Raw genomic sequence first — 18,255 nt, 5'->3', positions numbered from 1 at the left:
TCAAGGCCAGCCTCACAACTTAGACCCTGTTTTGAAATAAAGAGCAAATGGGGCTAGAGATGTAACTCAGAGTAGAAGGCCCTGTAGTTCAACCCCCGGTACCACAAGTGAGAAGAAAACACTGCCGCAGCACTTTATGTGCAGAGCCTTGCTCCAAGGTTTTAAAAATAATATCAGCTTACTTAACACTTAAAATTATAAAGCAGTTGCTGGCGTGGTGGCGCACACTTGTAATCCCAGTACTTGAGACAGGAGGATCTTGGTTCGCGGACAGCCTCAGCTACTTAGTGAGGCCCTCTGCAACTCAGTGAGACCCTGTTTAAAAAAATAGACTAAAAAATAGGGCTGAGGGTATAGCTCAGAGGTAGAATGCCCCAGATTCCTCCCCAGTAACACACACACACACACACACACACACACACACACACACACACACAAAAAAAATCTTCCAACCCAAAAGCCACTGTCCGCTGCCCCTCAGGTAGCGGTGAGGAGGGGAGCTCAGGAGGGGAACCGGGCTCCAGGAACCTTCTGCCATCCTGCAGGGGAAGAAGCCCCTCCTGCTTGTAAGCCGTCCCAGGGCCCTCCCATGGGCTGGCTCCTTCCTGGAGTTCCTGCCTTCCCTGCCCCCTGGGCCTGAGGCAGCTGCCCTGTTGCTGGGTGACACCCACACACAAAACACGGGGCTCCGGTGGGCGGCACAGGCTGCTGAATGTTCCAGAGCCCACAGGAATGTGCCTGGCCTAGCTCGGCTGGGAAGCCTCTGCCGCCTGGGGATGGCTCTGCCCAGGCGCCTCCCCAGGGGCCTTCCTGCCCGGCCCCCTCCTGGCCCTCTACCCCAGGGCTTTCTGCTCCCTCAAGGCTGACCACACTCTTGTTAGTGTCCCCTGCCCGCTGCCCACCTGACTGGGGTGTTTGCCAGGCAGCCGGTCCTGGGAGGGTCCCTGACACCAGAACCCATGCTCCCGGCCTTGCTGGGTCGGCCCGCTGGGGAGACGGTTTCTTAAGGAGGAAGGGCGCTCTGTGCCCCGTATCTCGGTAGCATCATGCTGGGGCCGTGAAGGAGCCCACAGGATGCTCCTGGGGCCGGGCAGCAGTGCGGGCCCAGAGAAAGGCAGCGGGAACAGGGAGGCAGGGGAGGGGCCGTGGGCTGAGCCCGAGAAACAGCAGAGCACATCTGTGCAGAATGCTTTGGGTAAACTGAGGAAGGGTGGGACACCGAGCCCCCTCCTCCCGAGGCCCCGGGTGCCCCCCGAGTGCTCAGAATCCACTGAAGAGTCTTGGCAGAAAAGCTCCATGGACTCGGCTTGAAAGGCCGCGCTGCGCTCAGGGGCTGCCAGAGGCTGGAGGAGCAGGCGGATCCCGCTGCCGTCAGAGTCAGAAACAAAGAGGCCAGCGGCCTGGGGCGGGCCCAGGTCCCGGGACCTGGCTGGCTGAGACGGGGCGATCGCAGGCTCGAGGACAGCCTCAGCAACCTAGGGAGACCCTGTTTCAAAATAAAAAAATACAGGGGGCTGGGGATGTAGCTCAGAGGTAGAATGCCCCTCAGTTCAATTCCCACTTAGAGCGAGGAGGAGGCGGGGCTTGGCCAGGATGCTCAGCGTTAACACTTGGCCCGGGGAGGACAGGTGGCGTCCAGGGACTCAGCGGCTTTGGGTTTGGGAAATTAGCAGGCTTACGGGGCGAGCTGCACGTGTGGGTGAAGGTGTCCAGTCAGACCGCGTGTGTGTGTGCGTGTGTGTGTGCGTGTGTGACTGGTGATTGAACTGGGGCATTCTATTCTGAACTACCACCCAGTCCTTCTTATTTATTTATGTATTTATTGACTATACTGGAGATTGAATTTGGAGGCGTTCTACCTCCAAGCTACACCCCCAGACCTTTTTATTTTTTGAAACAGGGTCTTGCTAGGTTGCTAATGTGGGCCTCAAACCTGTGAGCCTCCTGTTTCAGCCTCCCAAATACTGCGGTTACAGACAAACGCCACCATGTCTGGCTAAAAGCTGTCTCTGACATCAGAATTGACGAGCCGCGTGTTTACGCCTTCACAGTTCGTGGCAGTCCACCCGCTCACTCGCCTGCCATGGCGCCCGGCATCTAGCAGGGACCCAGTGCTTGTTGAACGGTGGCCCAGAGCCGCGAGCCCCAGAGTCCCACGTCGTCAGCGTGGAGGCCGGCACCGGCCGCCTTCAGGGTCTGTGCTGCTCAGACGGCTGGACGGTTTCTCCGGGCTCCACCTTCATGGCTGCAGGAGGCTGGCACCACACGCATGCTCACTCCACCCAAGGCTCCTCTCAGCTGCAGGCACGCTGTCCTTCCCATGCCGAAAGATGGCCGCCCTTGAGCCAGTCCCAAGGCCAGCTCCCCGGCACACGCGCAGACCCTGTTTCAGGCTCCAGCCGTGCGTCCCAGGATTCTCAACCTAACCACACTCTGTCCAGCCAACTACAAATTACGGGGCTCCGGGACTTCTCAGACTCGGAGATTTGCTAGAACGAACTCAGGGATTCAGGAAAAGCTGGTCATGTCGGCACAGGCCTCTGACAGAACTCAGGAGGCCAAGAGAGGAGGGCCGCAGACTCCAGGCCTCTTGTGCACAGAAACTTAGCAAGACCTCATTTCAACATAAATAATAAATTAGGGCTGGGAGGCGACTCGGGCAGAATGCGCCTGGGTTCAGCCCCTGATACCAAAAAAGAAAAAACCCAGGAAAGCACGTTATTTATGATTAGAGTTCTGAGACAAGGGATGCCGCTCAGGAACCGCCATGGAGGAGAGCTCAGAGGAGACGCGGTGGGGTGAGGGCGTCCAGGCCTCCTGGCACTGCACCTGCTCACCAGCCTGGAAGGCCTCCAGGTCTCGTGTTCTGGTCTTTGTTGAGGCCCCGTTAGCTAGTCATGATTGATCAATCCTGGCCTCAGGAGCTGGAGAGGAGCCCATCGTGGGCTTGGTTTCTCTGCAAACAGCCCAGTCCTGCTGCTATCCAGGGGCCCCAGAGTATCAGAAATCCAGGTGCGGTCAACCTCCGCTCCCTGTGACTGTCAAGACTCTCCACTGGCTTGAGGAGCTCTGTACCAGGAACCCAGAGCAAAGACCACATCTGTACTTTCTATTAGAGCACAGTAATGCAGACATTATGGCCGATTCCAGTGGCCGGAGCCGGGCGCGGTGGTGCACACCTGCCATCCCAGGGACTTGGGAGGCCGGAGTGAGAGAATTGCAAGTTCAAGGCCAGCCTGGGCCACTTAGTGAGGCCAAAGGGCTGGGATGTGATGAGTTCGGTATCAGGACAGCCTGGGGTCGGTCCCCAGCAGTGGAGGAGAAAAAAGGGAGGGAGGAGAAAAGGTTAGTGCATCTGTTCACACTGGAAGGACTTTCATTGGTCCTCCATAGCCTTTGAGTAATTATCTGTTCTTTAATCATGTTTTAAAAAAAAAAACATATTAAGCCGGGCGTGGTGTCGCAGGCTTGTAATCCCAGTGCTTGGGAGGCTGAGACAGGAGGATCGCGCAGGTTCGAAGCCAGCCTCGGCTACTGAGTGAGGCTCTCGGCAACTTAGTGAGACCCTGTTTCAAAATAAAGTATAAAATAGGTCTGGGGGTATAGCCCGGAGGTTGAAAGCCTCTGGGTTCCACCCCCAGTACCACAAAACAAATGAACACACAAATTGTGGGCTGGTGGTGTCGTTCAGTGGTTATGCACTCGTCTGACGTTTGTTGTAAGAATCAGGGTTCAGTCCTAGCCCCCCCACACACACACAGGAAATCTAGTTTTGCAAATTTTAGTCGGCTTCGTTTATATTTCTAGATCAGACGCCAGTCTGGCCCCCAGCTGGTTCTGGATGCTCTGCCCCGGCACATGGGAAGGTTATATTTATAGCCAGAAAACTGACCTAGGGAAAGGAAGTACGGTAGAGAGAGCGCGTGACTGATCACAGCTCACATCTGTCCTATTCACACATGGTTTGAACAGTTGTGACTGGCTGAGACTAAGCCACTTTTCTTTTCTTGAAGCCAGGAATCGAACCCAGGGGCATTCTACCTCTAAGCTACAGCCCAGCCCTATTTTATTTTCCATTTTGAAGCAGAGTCCCACTAAGTTGCTGAGGGCCTCACTAAGTTGCGGAGGCTGGTCTTGAGCCTGCAATCCTCCCGTCTCAGCCTCCTGATACTGGGATTACGAGCGTGCGCCACCTCGCCTGGCCGGCTATGGTATCCTTTACAAGCATAGGCTACAGTCTCTGCACACATCAAGTCAGGTTAAGGTTCACGATGTAGAGAGAAGCCTTTAGGCCAAACATAAACTATGAATGGAGGTCGGCTTAGGCCAGACCTAACTAAATTTAGCAGGTGTGTGGGATGACGCTCCCCGCCCCGCTCCACCTTGACTCCGTGTATTTAGCAGTTTGAGGCCATGCTGAGCCCCTCCGGCCTCTGCTGCGCCTGGAAGAACAGCCTCGGGGCGCGGGTGCAGCGGGTGGTCGGGCTGTCTGGGTCACCTGGAGGACACCCCTCCATCTCCGTGAGCGTGCCCTCTGGGGCAAGCCATTTGTCTAGGAAGAGGGCTGAGCACCTCTCCATGTCGAGGGCTGGTGCCGTGGCCCCGTCGTCCTCAGGACGGATTGTGTCACAGGGACTATGGGTTCTCTTTTCTCAGCCATCCTTCAGTCTATGTTGCCTCGCACCGCCGCCATTAGAAGAGCTTCCAGAGTCTCTGCCTCCCTCCCCTCTCCTCCGTAGACCAGTTTCCCTTGACCTGGAGCTGCCCCTGTGACCCCCTGTTCTTCAGAGGCCACAAGGTTTAAGACAAGGCCTGGTTTCTTCCTGTCCCCGGCCACGACTCCCACGGACTCTCCCGGCACCGGCACCGGCCACCGTGACCTGCTGCCACTCACACAGCGTACCGTGCGTGTGCGAAGCCACCACAGCGCCCGACGGCGATGGGTGGAGACTCCATCCACCTTCGGTGATCCGAGGAGAGAGGCACGCTCCCGCTCTGGGCCTTCGCCTGTGCTGCTGTGGTACAAATTCTCACCCGTCTTTTTGGGTCTCGTGATCACGCTGAGGGCGACTCCTCCAGGGCATCTTCCTGAGTCCCACGGATCAGAGCGGGTCACTTTCTACCCTCCTCTCCTGAACTGCTTTGTGTCATGGGTCCAGCCACCGTGGATTTGTCTTGACTGCTCTAAGATGTAGGTTCTAGAAGGCAGGGCCGGTGTTTCCCTGGTACCCGAGGAGGAGCTGGCATACAGCAGCTAATAGCCACACGGTAAACACTCACTAAATAGATAAGTAAACTTCTTAGTTGACGTATTTTAGAACTACGGCTGTTTCAAGTCTATGGATCGACTACAGCATCTTCACGTTGAAAAAGAGATTTTTAGATGCTCCTTTAGATGGCGTCCGTGGCCCCAAACCTTTGCCTATGAAGGTGAAGGTCCAGGGGCGAGAGCTACTACCGCTGTCATCCCAAATGGTCAGAGCGTTCCGAGATTTTCTCTGGTCTGTGAAAGACAACACGCGTGTCCCTCATTCCTGGACCCCTCATGAATATCGACACCTGTAGTAGTGTTCGGTCCCACAGACGGCAAATACTATATTATTTGCATATGACCTACGCGTCCCCTCCAGTGTACCTGAAACCATCTCTAGATGACTCCGATGCTGAATCCTTTGTAGCGAAGTTGTCATACTCTGTCATTTAGGAGGTGACTCGAGTGGGAGGAGTCTGTACACGCTCGGCACAGGGACAATTATTTTTCAAATATTTCCAATTTCCAGTTGGTTGAATACCTTGCAGACGGTGAGGGACTACTGTTTACAAAATGCCCCACAAGAGCTTGTACACGCTGGGCGCAGCGGCACACGCTTGCAATCCCAGCATTCGGGAGGCTGAGACAGGGGAATCACGGTTCGCGGCCAGCCTCAGCTACTTAGTGAGGCCCTCTGCAACTCAGTGAGACCCTGTTTCAAAAAAAAAAAAGACTAAAAAATAGGACAGGGGGTGTAGCTTGGAGGTAGAATGCCTCTGGGTTCCATCTCCAGTACCGCAAAAAAAAAAAAAAAAAAAAAAAAAAAAAAAAAGCATGAAACACAGACACACCAACAAGGTTGTTTTAATAATTTTGAAATAGAGAAAAGAAAAATTGAAACTAAGCTGCCTTAGTGCTCTGTGCACGAGTGTGTGGAGGTCATATGCAGACACCAGCGGGCCTGGGGTTCCAAGATGGCGCCTCGGGTGGCAGGGAGGGACACTTTGTTTTCATAGGTGTGGGGGCAAAGAGCACGAGGGGCCCAAACTCGCCCTTTTATAAGGTTGTAATCCCACATACGAGGGTGGAACCCTCGTGGCTTAATCTCTTAAAGTTCCACCCCTTAGTATTCTTTAATGGCAGCTACATTTCACCGCGAGTGTGGGAGGGGGCAGACATGCGAGCCCACCCCAGCCCGGGCTCTGATGGGGAGTGGATGCCGCCGTGGTCACTGTCTGTCCCGCCCTGACACGCGCTCCTCCGTGGGGACGGGGAGTCTACTTTATAGGCGCGTCTCGTCTCCACGGTTGTCAGAGACCACGTCTCCAGGCTGAGCCCACACTGGGGTTTGGTTACGTGCCAGGTGATCAGGCTGGTATCTGTAGGGAAGGAGGGGCTGTCCCACGCGCCCTGAGCGCCGGCTCTTGGCGCTCTGTGGCTGTTGGCGTGAGCGCTCACGCCTCTCCGGGTCTCTCTTCCAGGGAGGTCCCCCTGAAGGACGCAAAGGACTACGCAGACTCCATAGGAGCCATCGTCGTGGAGACGAGCGCCAAGAACGCCATTAACATCGACGAGCTCTTTCAAGGAATCAGTAAGTGCCTGGGATTGCATCTCTTCTGTCTTCTCTTCTTTCTTTTTTTTTTGGTCCTGGGGACTGAACCCAGGGGCAGTCTATCTTTTAGCTTTTTTTCTCTTTTGAGGTCCTGGGTTTTTGTGGGGTTTTTTGAACTAGGAATGGAGCCCAGAGCACCGCACCTGCAAGGCAGGCACTTTGCCACTGAGCTACATCCCAGCCCCCAGTCTTTTAGCTACAGCCCTTTTTTACTTTTTATTTTACAACTGGGTGTCATTAAGTTGCTGAAGGTTTTGCTAAATTGCCGAGGCTGGCCTCAATCCTGCGGTCCTCCTTTCTCGGCCCCCCACGTACAAGGATTACAGGTGTGCCACACTGTGCCTGGTCTCACATTTGTGCTTCAGGGAGTCCGAGGATAAAATTGTAGTGCTCTGAAGTAGAACTTTTCCTCCGCGGGAGTTCTGTCTGGTGCCATGGCTATGCGTGCTCCTGAGCCCCCGGGGCCGTCGGCCGTTCCAGTCCCGAGCCCACTCCACCTTCCCTTCCCGCTCCCCGCAGAGGAGTCGTCTTCCTGCTCTTATTTACACTCTCATCCGAGGCGCGTCGTCCACGCCGTGGTCGCCTGGTTGAACCCTTCTTGCTGGCGCTCCCCCGTCCTGTTGGAAATCACATCCTCCGTCCCCTGCCTGTTCTGACGACGGCGCTCTCTGTACTCGCCCCTCCGGGGACATCTCAAGTTTGGCTTGAACTCAGGACGGGAGTTCTTCCCCAAGAGCAAACTCATTCTTTCCTCGCGGCGTTAGGTTTTTCTGGTATGTTCAGCTGTTCCACGTTGGGGCTTCACAGGTGGTTTTCTTAACGTCCTGTAACCGGTACGGGAGCACCTTTTCTTTTTTTTTTTTTTTTTTTTGGTGGTACTGGGGTTCCTGGAAGCCCTGCTACCTCCGGGCTACACTCCCAGACCTATTTTTACATTTTTATTTGGAAACAGGGTCTCTTAAGCCAGTGCGCGCAGCTGGCTTCGAACCTGCGCGATCTCCTGTCTCTGCCTCCCAAGCGCGGGGATGACAAGCGTGCGCCCACCACGCCCGGCGCGGGCACCTTTTCTTCGCACAGCTCCTCTGTTTTGCAGAACCGTGCCTCCGCGTGCGCTCTCGGGCCCACAGGGCACACGGCGGGGCTCAGGCAAGGGGCTCGGTGTCCTATGGGCCTGAAATTCGCTAAGCAACTGAGATTGACGGAAGTCGTCATGAAAACAAAACTCACACGAGAATCTCAGAAAGAACAACATGCCGAGTGGCAAGCACTACTGTCTTTGTTCTGTTTTTCTTTTCTTTCTTTGATTTTTTCTTTCTTTCTTTCTTTTTAGTACTGGGGGTAGAATCCAGAGGCATTCTACCTCCAAGCTATGCTCCCAGCCCTATTTTTTATTCTTTATTTTGAAACCGGGTCTCACTGAGTTGCGGAGGGCCTCACTAAGCAGCTGAGGCTGTCTGTGAACCGCGATCCTCCTGTCTCAGCTCCCGAATGCTGGGATGACAAGCGTGCCCACCGCGCCCGGCTAAACATTACTATCTTAGAGGATTTCTTTGAATGGTTCAGCCAGTGCACATCCTTTCCCGGGTATGAGGTCATGATGGCTCACCATGATGGAGATTTTGAATAATTAATTCCTTGGATCCTGGCGGTCTGCTTCATTTGGGAAGAAATGCTGTTTCTCTTAAAGCACTGGGTACTTATGGCTTCAAGGTCACTGATTCCTCTGACTCACACTTTCAGGGCTTAGCCCGTAGTTGGCTGACGCCAAGGCAGAAACGGGATGGCGGCAGGGCATGGCAGCGGAAAAGCTGCTCGGCCATAGCTGTCAGAAGCAGAGAAAGAGCCGGGCGGGGCGGGCACGCTTGTAATCCCCGCGCTTGGGAGGCTGAGACAGGAGGATCGCGCAGGTTCGAAGCCAGCCATGCGCGCTGGCTTAGGAGACCCTGTTTCCAAATAAAAAAAAATGTAAAAATAGGTCTGGGAGTGTAGCCCAGAAGTAGAAGGGCTTCCAGGAACCCCAGTACCACCAAAAAAAAAAAAAAAAAAAAAAGAAGCAGAGAAAGAGCCGGGCGGGGCGGGCACGCTTGTCATCCCAGCACTCAGGAGGCTGAGACCGGAGGATCGCGGTTCCTGGACAGCCTCAGGTCCTTAGGCCCTCTGCAACTTAGTGAGACCCTGTTTCAAAATAAAGAATAAAAAATCGGGCAGGGGGTATAGCTTGGAGGTCAAATGCCCCTGGGTTCTATCCCCAGACCCGCAAAAAAAAAAAAAAAAAAAAAAGAAGAAGAAGAAGCAGCAGCAGAGAAAGCCGGGCGTGGTGGCGTATGCTTTTGATCCCAGGGCTTGGGAGGCTAAGACAGGAGGATCACAGGTTTGAAGCCAGCCTCAGCTACTTAGTGAGACCCTGTTTCCTAATAAAATGTAAAATAGGTCTGGGAGTATAGCCTGGAGGTAGAAAGTCCCTGGGTTCCATCCCCAGTACCACACACACACACACACACACACACACACACACACACAAAGAAGTGGATAGAGACAGCAAGCAGCCAGGCAGACATAGTCCCCAAGATTACACGCCAGTGATCACCTCCTCCAGCCATGTTCAACCTCTGAACCTTGCTGCATTGCCAAAACACAAGCTTTTCTGAAGCACAGTGCGTAGACGAACCCTAAGTCCCCAACACCCATCTAGCTCTGCCTGCCTGTCACCCTGTTCACCCATCTCTCTCCACCTCTCCATTCTCCACCTGTCTTCCTGTTTATCCGCAACTCTATCCATCTGTCTTTCCCTGTCTGTCCATATACCTATTCACCCATCTCTGGCCATCCATTCCTCTCCCTCCCTCCCTCGCTCCCTCTCCTGGACACACTGGGATTTCCACTGGCCTCTTTGGTCCTTCAGGTGAATTTCTTCACAGTGGGGTTTGTAGCCAATTATAGATTGATTTAAAACACAATTCCAAGCATGCTTGAATATTTTGCAATAAACTTCTGGTGTGTTCCTTTCCTCCATTCCTACTTGTACTACACGCGCACCTCCCCAGCTGAAAATAGAACTAGATATTGCTGACCCCCATGTGCCCCAAACAGCGTTCCAAAGGCCAGTGTGCTGGGGAGAAAAGACAGTCAAAAGCCAGAACAAGCGGTGGGAGCGAGCGGCCTCTAGGAAGGTATGCTCAGACGAAATCATTCGCAGCGGCTTGGTGGAGAGACAGGCGATCTCTTTTAGATCCAGGGTGATCGGAGCGAGACAGCTGCGTTTTATGAACATGAACTAATCTGTTTTCTAACTGGAAGTCGCCTGCCAGCCGCTGTCCCCTCTTGAAGGCGGTGACCTGCTTTGTTTGACGTGGCAGCTTGCCCTCGTGCGTGGGTCCTCTGCTCGGTGTCCCTCTGGGCCTCTTCTGGGGCTCATCTGGACCCTCCATCTGCATGCACGTGACTACTGCCCTTCCGAGCGTCTCTACCCAGGATCTGCTCCTCTCTCTCGGCGTCTCAGTAACCCACTCACCACTGACCCAGCACCTCACCACCACCACTGAGAGGAACGGAGGCTTATTTGCTTACGGTTCTGAAGATTCAGTCCGTGTTTATGCACTTACCCCTGCTGCCGAGCAGGAGCTGGAGGTACAGGACCTAGGGCATGATGGTGGGACACAGTGAGCAGAGGAAGGAGGTGAGGGACCCGGGTGAGTTCCCAGGGACCATCTGCCAGGGACCCGCCTGCAGTCACGCCCTGCCCGCAGAGGCCACGCCCCAGGACCCGCCCACGGCCACGCCCAAGGGACCCGCCTGCAGTCACGCCCTGCCTGCAGAGGCCACGCCCCCGACACCCACCTTAGAACAGGGCTGCCTCCAGAATGCTCAGAGGCATTTTCAAATAATAATGCTTGGGTTCTTATACCTTGAATTTGAACGTTAAAGGTTTCCTCTGTGAGTTATAAGAAATATCTTTGACCAAGAAAGTGATCATATATTTGAATTTTATTTATTTATTTTGTGGTACTGGTGATAGAACCCATTGTACCTCTGAGCTACAGCCCCATTCCTATTTTTTTATTCTTTTATTTTTGAAACAGGGTCTCACTAAGTTGCAGAGGGCCTCACTAAGTAGCTGAGGCTGTCCGCGATCCGTGATCCTCCTGTCTCAGCCTCCCACATGCTGGGATTACAAGTGTGTGTCACCACGCCTGGCTTGAATTTTTAAATCAGTATATGAAAACACAAAGAACCTTTAGTTGCTGTTTACATACTGCCGTGTTAAACACACAAACCAAAGGATCTCAGGGCCTTCCAGGTGAACTTCTCCATTTAGGAGATGGGTTAAAGCTGTGGTTTCAGCGCCTGATGCTCCGTAGCCGGATTTGTGCCCCATCCTCCTGGGATGTAGGCTGGCTCCAGACCCACCCCGAGTGCTCCTCCCTCCCCTGCGGACCTCCCTTCCTTCCTGGTCCAGTCCAAGCCTCTTTGTGTCCCCTTGCTCCAGCTCTCACTGAGAGTGCCTGCCTTTTATTTGAGTACTCATGGTTTGTCCTATAAATTTGACGTGTGAGCATATTCTATCTGGAAAATAAAGAATAAAATAGGGCCAGGGGTGTAGCCCAGAGGTAGAATGTCCCTGGCTTCCATCCTTAGTAACACACACACACACACACACACACGCGCGCGCGCACACACTACTCAAGAGATCGTAGACAATGGAGCAGAATCATTCCTGAGACGGCTCGTCCTGTTTTATGAGCCCTTACTACCTATTGCGTTAAACAAAATGGAGCTTGCTCAGCTGTAAAATAGAACACATTCATGTCATTTGCAGGAAAATGCATAAACTAGAGAATATTCTGCTGGGATCAGCCAGTCTCGGAAAGTCAGGGGTCATAAGTTTTCTCTCATCTGTAAAAGCTTGAGAGAAATAGGGAACGAAGGGCCGTCGGTCACGCAAGGAGCAGTGTGTGTCAGAGGAGGCACCCGGCCGCTCTAACACGCCCGGGGAAGGAGGAAGGGAGACGGGTGCGTGCGGGGAAACCTGCCAAGTAGTGTGTGCCCTGTGACTGTCATTTCAGACTCACTAAGATGGATAATTAAAACGCACCAATCAACAGATTTTAAAAAGAGAAAGTACCGCCAAGTGCTGGCGGGCTTGATTGGTTCACCAACCTGGATGACTCCAAAAGTGAGGGTCCAGGACAGAGGCCGTGCAGCTGCGCCCGGGCCAGGCTCCCGCAGGGCTGCTGCGGAGGAGCCCGCGCCCGGGAGGCCCCAGAGCAGCTGCGGTGCGCGGATTTATGTGTGTGTGTGTGTGAATGCATGCTAGCCCCCGCTGAGAACTGTGATCAGATGTGGAGTCTGGACTTTGTTCTCACTGCATTCCCGTGGGGGCATTTATAAAACCCATTTTTTGTCTAGACTCTCAGGGAAAGAACTCCAACAACAACCCTAGCAGAATCTTACACAATCCCAACCATATTCAAATAAACACTCTGGCCTAGAATTTATGTTTGAGAACAGTTTGTTACGGAGACTGTGTGCTTGAAGGCTGTTTTTTAAGAGCAAACGCACGCAGGGGATCTCAGAGCCTTTTGAGATGTTGGCCTGGGGACTTGAGTCTGGTGATTGAGCAGGCCCGAGGACCACCTGGCACCCCGTGTGTGGCAGCTTTCCAGAAGCATTCTTCCACGCGCGGTGAGCTTTGGTTCCTGGGACCGCAGAGTGGAGCTGCCTGTGTTGGTCCACAGCGCCGATCTCTGGTCTCAGGAAGGGCACTGCCTCTCCAGAGGGACTGGCTGGCCTCTGACCTGCTTGAAGGTGACAGCGAAAGCGTTTCCTCTCTTCCTGCTTCGTTTGAAGTAGGGCTGATTCCACCTTGGCCCAGGCCACGTATTTTTTAGAAGAAAAGCAGGTCCCCAATCCTACTAACTTGTCCCTGGAAACGGACCAGGCCCTGGCCAGGAAGCATGGGCGTTTCTTCCCACCAAAGGCCAGTGAGCCCACCCAGAGCCCGGGCTTCTGGGGACCCCTGCGCTGTCACCCATTCCTTCCATACTGGTTATGGAGGGACTCACTAAGTAGCCGAGGCTGTCCATGAACCACTATCCTCCGGTCTCAGCCTCCCAAAATGCTGGGATTACAAGCGTGCGCCACCACGCCCGGCTTTTTTTTTTCTTTAAAAATTATTTTATTGCCGGGCGTGGTGGCGCACGCTTGTAATCCTGACCTCGGGAGGCGGGGACAGGAGGATCGCGCAGGTTCGAAGCCAGCCGTGCTGGCTTAAGAGACCCTGTTTCCAAATAAAATATAAAATAGGTCTGGGAGTGTAGCCTGGAGGTAGAAGGGTTTCCAGGAACTCTAGTACCACCAAATAAATAAATAAATAAATAAATAAATAAATAAATAAATAAAATATTTTATTAAGGCGAGCATGGTGGCCCCTACCCGTAATCCCAGTACTTGAGAGGCTGAGACGGGAGATTCACAGGTTCAAGGACAGCCTCAGTGACTTCGCGGGACTCTCAATATTGTAGCGAGACCCTGATTCAATATAAAATATTTGAAAAAGGGGACATTCTGGGGATGTAGCGGAGAGGTAGAATGCCTCTGAATTCCCAATGCCCAGTGTCACCAAAACAACTTATTTATTAGTGCATTAAATTATACGTCACAGTGAGGTTCCGCGTGGTAAAAACACACAGGCACACGGCTGTTGGCGTGCCCCACATCCCGCCTGCGCCCCTCTGCCTCCCCAGCGAGTCAGCGAGGTGGGTAGCTCACCTTCGCGGGGCCGTGCGCCATTGGGACAGGGTCTGTCCTCGGGCCTCCTCCCGCCCTCTCGCCCTCCCGCACCCCTCAACCCGGGGTCTCCCGATACGTCCTGTAGGGTCTGTCTGCTTCCACGTAGGAGAGAAGACACACCACCTTGACTTTCTGAGACTGACTAGCCGCACTCACGTGAGGGTCTTCTCCCAGGCACATCCATTGCCTGCAAATGGCGACCTTTTTCTTCTTAATGCCTGAGTAAACCTCCACTGTATGCAGATGCCACGTGTTCCTTTTCCGCTCATCTGTTGATGGGCACCTGGGTGGCTTTCAGAAGTCGGCTCCTGTGAATCGTGCTGCTCTAAGCGTGGGACGCGCGCTCGAATCCCAGCACTCGGGAGGCGGAGACCGAGGGTCGAGGTTCCCAGGCAGCCTCAGCTACTTAGCGAGGCCCTTCACAACTCAGTGAGACCCTGTTTCAAAAATTAAAAGGCTAAAAAACAGGGCTGGGGGTGTAGCTCAGTGGTACAATGCCCCTGGGTTCCATCCCTGGTACTGCAAAATAAATAAAGAAATAAATAAATAGACTAAAAAGTAGGGCTGAGGGTATGGCTTGAAGGTAGAATGCCCCTGGCTTCCATCCCCAGTACTGAAAAAAAAGGGGGATGAATGTATCACCCTATTATATATATGTGTGTGTGTGTGTGTGTGTGTGTGTATAGAAAAAAAGTATATGACACTTTTGTTGTCTTATAGTCCTGGGGTGAAGCCCAGGGCCTTCCTTCTGGCTGCCAAGCCCGCAGGCTGCGCTGAGTCGCATCCCCGGCACCGAGAGGTCTGTACAGGATACAGTGTGATCTCGTTTCAGGCGTTCACTGGGGTCTTGGAACACATCCCCTGTGGATAAGGGCAGACGACTTAAAACATTCTCTTGAGTGAGAATTTGAGCATTCTGAAGATAAAAGACCCTGGCCCCTATAAAAGCCAGGTTCCACACCTCATTGGAACACATTGCTAAGAGTTTCAAGCATGAGACGCCTCCCGGAAAGACTGTGCACCCAAGACCCTCGCTCGTCCATTCGGGAAGGAAAGGAGGGGCGGGCAAGAAGGGAAAGACGCGGGTGGGCAGGCTGCCGGGTCGCTCCGTCCGCCGGGTCTTGCATACGGGTTTTCTGACTTGGGGTGCTTTTCCTGGGAAGAAACCCTGGGAACTTAAGACACGAGGCCCGTAGGGGAGGCGGAAAGGGAGGCTGGAAGGCTACTGCTGCTTTGCCCACGTTCCAGTTCACGCAAGGGCAGCGTGAAGTTGAGGTGACCCGGGATTCGACTTTGATGCTGCCCCAACTGCTCAGACTTCAGCTCCTCGTGCTGATCCATGATGCCTTCTAGTCTTCTAAGTGAACCAGGGCAACAGCTTGTGTCAATCAGAATTACAGTTCTAGCCAGGAATCTTTCCGATGCATAAGCTAACATTCCCATTGTGGTGCGTAGTACACACCCCAAATAGTGCCAATTTAAATAAGGATATAGCCGGGCATGGTGGGCACGCTTGTCATCCCCGCGCTTGGGAGGCTGAGACAGGAGGATCGCGCAGGTTCCAAGCCAGCCTCAGCTACTTAGTGAGGCTCTCAGCAACTTAGCGAGACCCTGTTTCCAAATAAAGTATAAAATAGGTCTGGTCTGGGAGTGCGGCCCAGAGGTAGAAAGCCCCTGGGTTCTTCTACATACCACTTAAGGTTAACAAAGTAGATAGATGAAGTATTCTGTTTATTTCCCATTCATTGTGATTAAAAGAACAAACCAAAAACCAGCAGGGCCAGAAGAGGGAAATGCACACTTGCTGTGCTATTTTTTTCTAGATTAGGACTGGACTTTTTTTTTTTTTTTTTTTTTTTGCGGTACTGGGGATAGATTCTACCTCTAAGCTACACCCCCAGCTCAATCTATCTATCTATCTATCTATCTATCTATCTATCTATCTATCTTTCTTTCTTTCTTTCTTTCTCTCTCTCTTTCTTCCTTTCTTTCTTTCTCTCTATCTTTCTTCCTTTCTTCCTTTCTTTGTGGTACTGGGGGTGGAACCCAGGGGCTTTCTACCTCCGGGCTACACTACCAGAACTATTTTATACTTTATTTGGAAACAGGGTCTCACTAAGTTGCTGAGAGCCTCACTCAGTAGCTGAGGCTGGCTTTGAACCTGTGCGATCCTCCTGTCTCAGCCTCCCAAGCGCGGGGATTACAAGTGTGCGCCACCACGCCCGGCTTATTCTTTATTTTGAAACAGGGTCTCACTGAGTTGTGGAGGACCTCCCTAAGTAGAGGCTGGCTGGGAACCTGCAATCCTCCTGTCTCAGCCTCCCCAGTACTGGGATTACAAGCGTGTGCCACCACGCCCGGCTAACACAGCCCATTTTAAAACATTTTATTGTCTTAAGAAGAAGCATATACCCGTTAGTTACCACTTTCCTATCCCCTTTTGTCTGTTTTGTGTTTATATGTAAAGGAAAATTTTTAAATTAAGTCAATATAAGATTACTTGTATACAACATCAAATTCTGTTTCTTATGACTGATATTGCCATAGGACATTCTAGTTAATGCTCTAGGTACATTGGCAAAATGAGGGCTGGCCAGCTAAGAGTTAATAACTGCACCACCAGGAAGATTAGACAGAAGCCTGTTGACTGTATCCATTAATGTCAGGCAGCGGGAGAGAGAGGAGCCATGGCGGGAGCCATGGCGGGAGCGCGCTGGTGCCAGAGGCTGGGGTCTCCCACTCCCAGGAGACCCTGGTCAGGAAGCCCGAGGTGCTCATTTGACTTTCTATATGTGAAGTTAACTTCTCACAGTGAAGCTGCGGAGGCCAGAAAGCGGGAGGGGCAGGCATCCTCCTGAAGCACCTGTTTCCTCTGTTTTGCGGTGGTACTGGGACGGAACCCAGGTGCACCCTACCCCTGAGCTACACCCGCAGCCATTTTGGTATTTTAGAGTGAGTCAGTGTCTCACTAAGTTGCTGAGGCTGGCCTCGAACTTAAAACCTCCTGTCTCAGCCTCCCAAGTTCTAGAATTGGAGGTAGCACCTCTATTTTTTCTTTTAGTACTGGGGATGGAAACCAGGGGGATTCTACCTCCAAGCTACACCCCCAGCCCTATTTTTTATTCTTTTATTTCTTTGAAACAGGGTCTTACTGAGTTGCAAAGGGCCTCACTAATAGCTAAGGCTGTCCACTAACTGCGATCCTTCTGTCTCAGCCTCCCAAATGCTGGGATTACAAGCCTGCGCCACCGCGCCCGGCTAGCACCTCTATTTCTATATGGCCAGCACATGAAGTCGAGGTGTTGAGGCAAATGTGTGCAGGGTTGACTCAGCCTTGATTGCCTTTCTGTTCCAGGCCGCCGAATCCCCCCCTTGGACCCCCACGAAAACAGAAACAACGGAACAGTACAGCTGGGGAAGCCCCCCGCGCAAGCGGGCCGGCGGTGCTGCTGACCCGGAGCCTGGCGCGCGCTGCCAGAAGAAGCCAGGGCCCCCGCCAGGGCCTGCGAGGACCCTGCCTGGAGTCGCTGGAGGAGGGCCGGCTTCCTCCTGGAAGACCTGCAGGGACCAGGGCAGGAGATGTCCCTGGAAAAGGACCTTAGAAACCCCTGGAAACCCCACCACCACCACCACATGGCCTTGAGTGCGTGGAGTGCACCCAGTGGGATTACACTTGCTAGGTACTAGGGATGGTTGCCTTTTGCACTAAAAACATCAGAAAATTGGTGGATTTGAACAGTCCTAATGTACTGTGCTCTGCTCTCCCGTCAGCGAGCAGAGTCCGGTACCTTCTCCAGTGCCATTACTTTTGTCTAACCAGCCTTCAACAGAAGGCAAATTGATGGTAGAAGGTTAGTTTCACTGGCTTTGGAAATAAGTCTTTGTTTATTACTTTTCTGAAGGCGCCTGGAAAAATAAAACGGGCCCGCCCATTCCAGCTGCGACTTCAGCAAGTTTCGGTCAAAGGAAAATGTATCAGAAATTGTCATCTGTATCTCTTTTAATTGATAAGCATTTTTTTTTTTAAGTTTTGCTCATGTATACACAAGCCCACCAAATCAGACCAAAATACGGCATACGACTTTGGATGGAGTGGCCTGGTTTGGAAGAGTCCGTCATTGATTCCTACAGAAGCAGCAACAGACGAGGTTAGATATTCTGCAGGGGCCCACGGGCTCACATCACCCGTGGTAATGAATTCCTACTGTCTTAGAGACATTTCATGCACAGAGTATTACTTTACTGAGAGTGTATGTCATGGTATCACGTCTAGGGGAAAAAATAACGAGGATGTTTGCCTCTAAATTGTAGGGCAAACTTCTAATAATAGCAATTAATCATAGGTTACAGTAAAGCCAGCTAGAGGAAATATTACCACCTTAAAATACTAAAGCCTGGAGCCTATAAAACCAGTGAAAGCATTTTAAAGGTTGCCAAGTTTGGGAGGAGGTAACGGTGAGCTGGCGGCCCGGCCCCGCGGTGCCAACAGACTGAGTCTACGACCCCACGGAAACCTTCCCATTTGGTTAAAGGCGTTTGGAGACAAAGGGCTTTGGGGAGGTGACGCGTGGGAAGGAAGAGAGGAGGCCCACTGAAAATTCAA

The 18,255-nt window shown here is 52.7% G+C and overlaps 1 protein-coding gene across 1 annotated transcript in view; it reads left to right on the top strand.

Annotated features, from left to right (window-relative positions):
• Positions 1-17,105, top strand: part of RAB31 (RAB31, member RAS oncogene family) — a gene marked incomplete at both ends in the record, with an annotated part of 97,898 nt that extends 80,793 nt beyond the window's left edge. Inside the window, 2 exons of the mRNA XM_080714543.1 lie at positions 6,733-6,842; positions 17,008-17,105. Coding sequence (XP_080570669.1) covers positions 6,733-6,842; positions 17,008-17,105 — 208 coding nt within the window. The remainder of the gene's footprint in view (positions 1-6,732; positions 6,843-17,007) is intronic.
• Positions 17,106-18,255: the final 1,150 nt, after the last annotated feature.

This window comes from Muscardinus avellanarius (assembly GCF_963383645.1).
Source record: "Muscardinus avellanarius genome assembly, chromosome: 17".
Taxonomy (NCBI): Eukaryota; Metazoa; Chordata; class Mammalia; order Rodentia; family Gliridae; genus Muscardinus; species Muscardinus avellanarius.
Note: the sequence above shows the minus strand (reverse complement) of the source record. Positions and strands in the feature narration are given on the sequence as shown.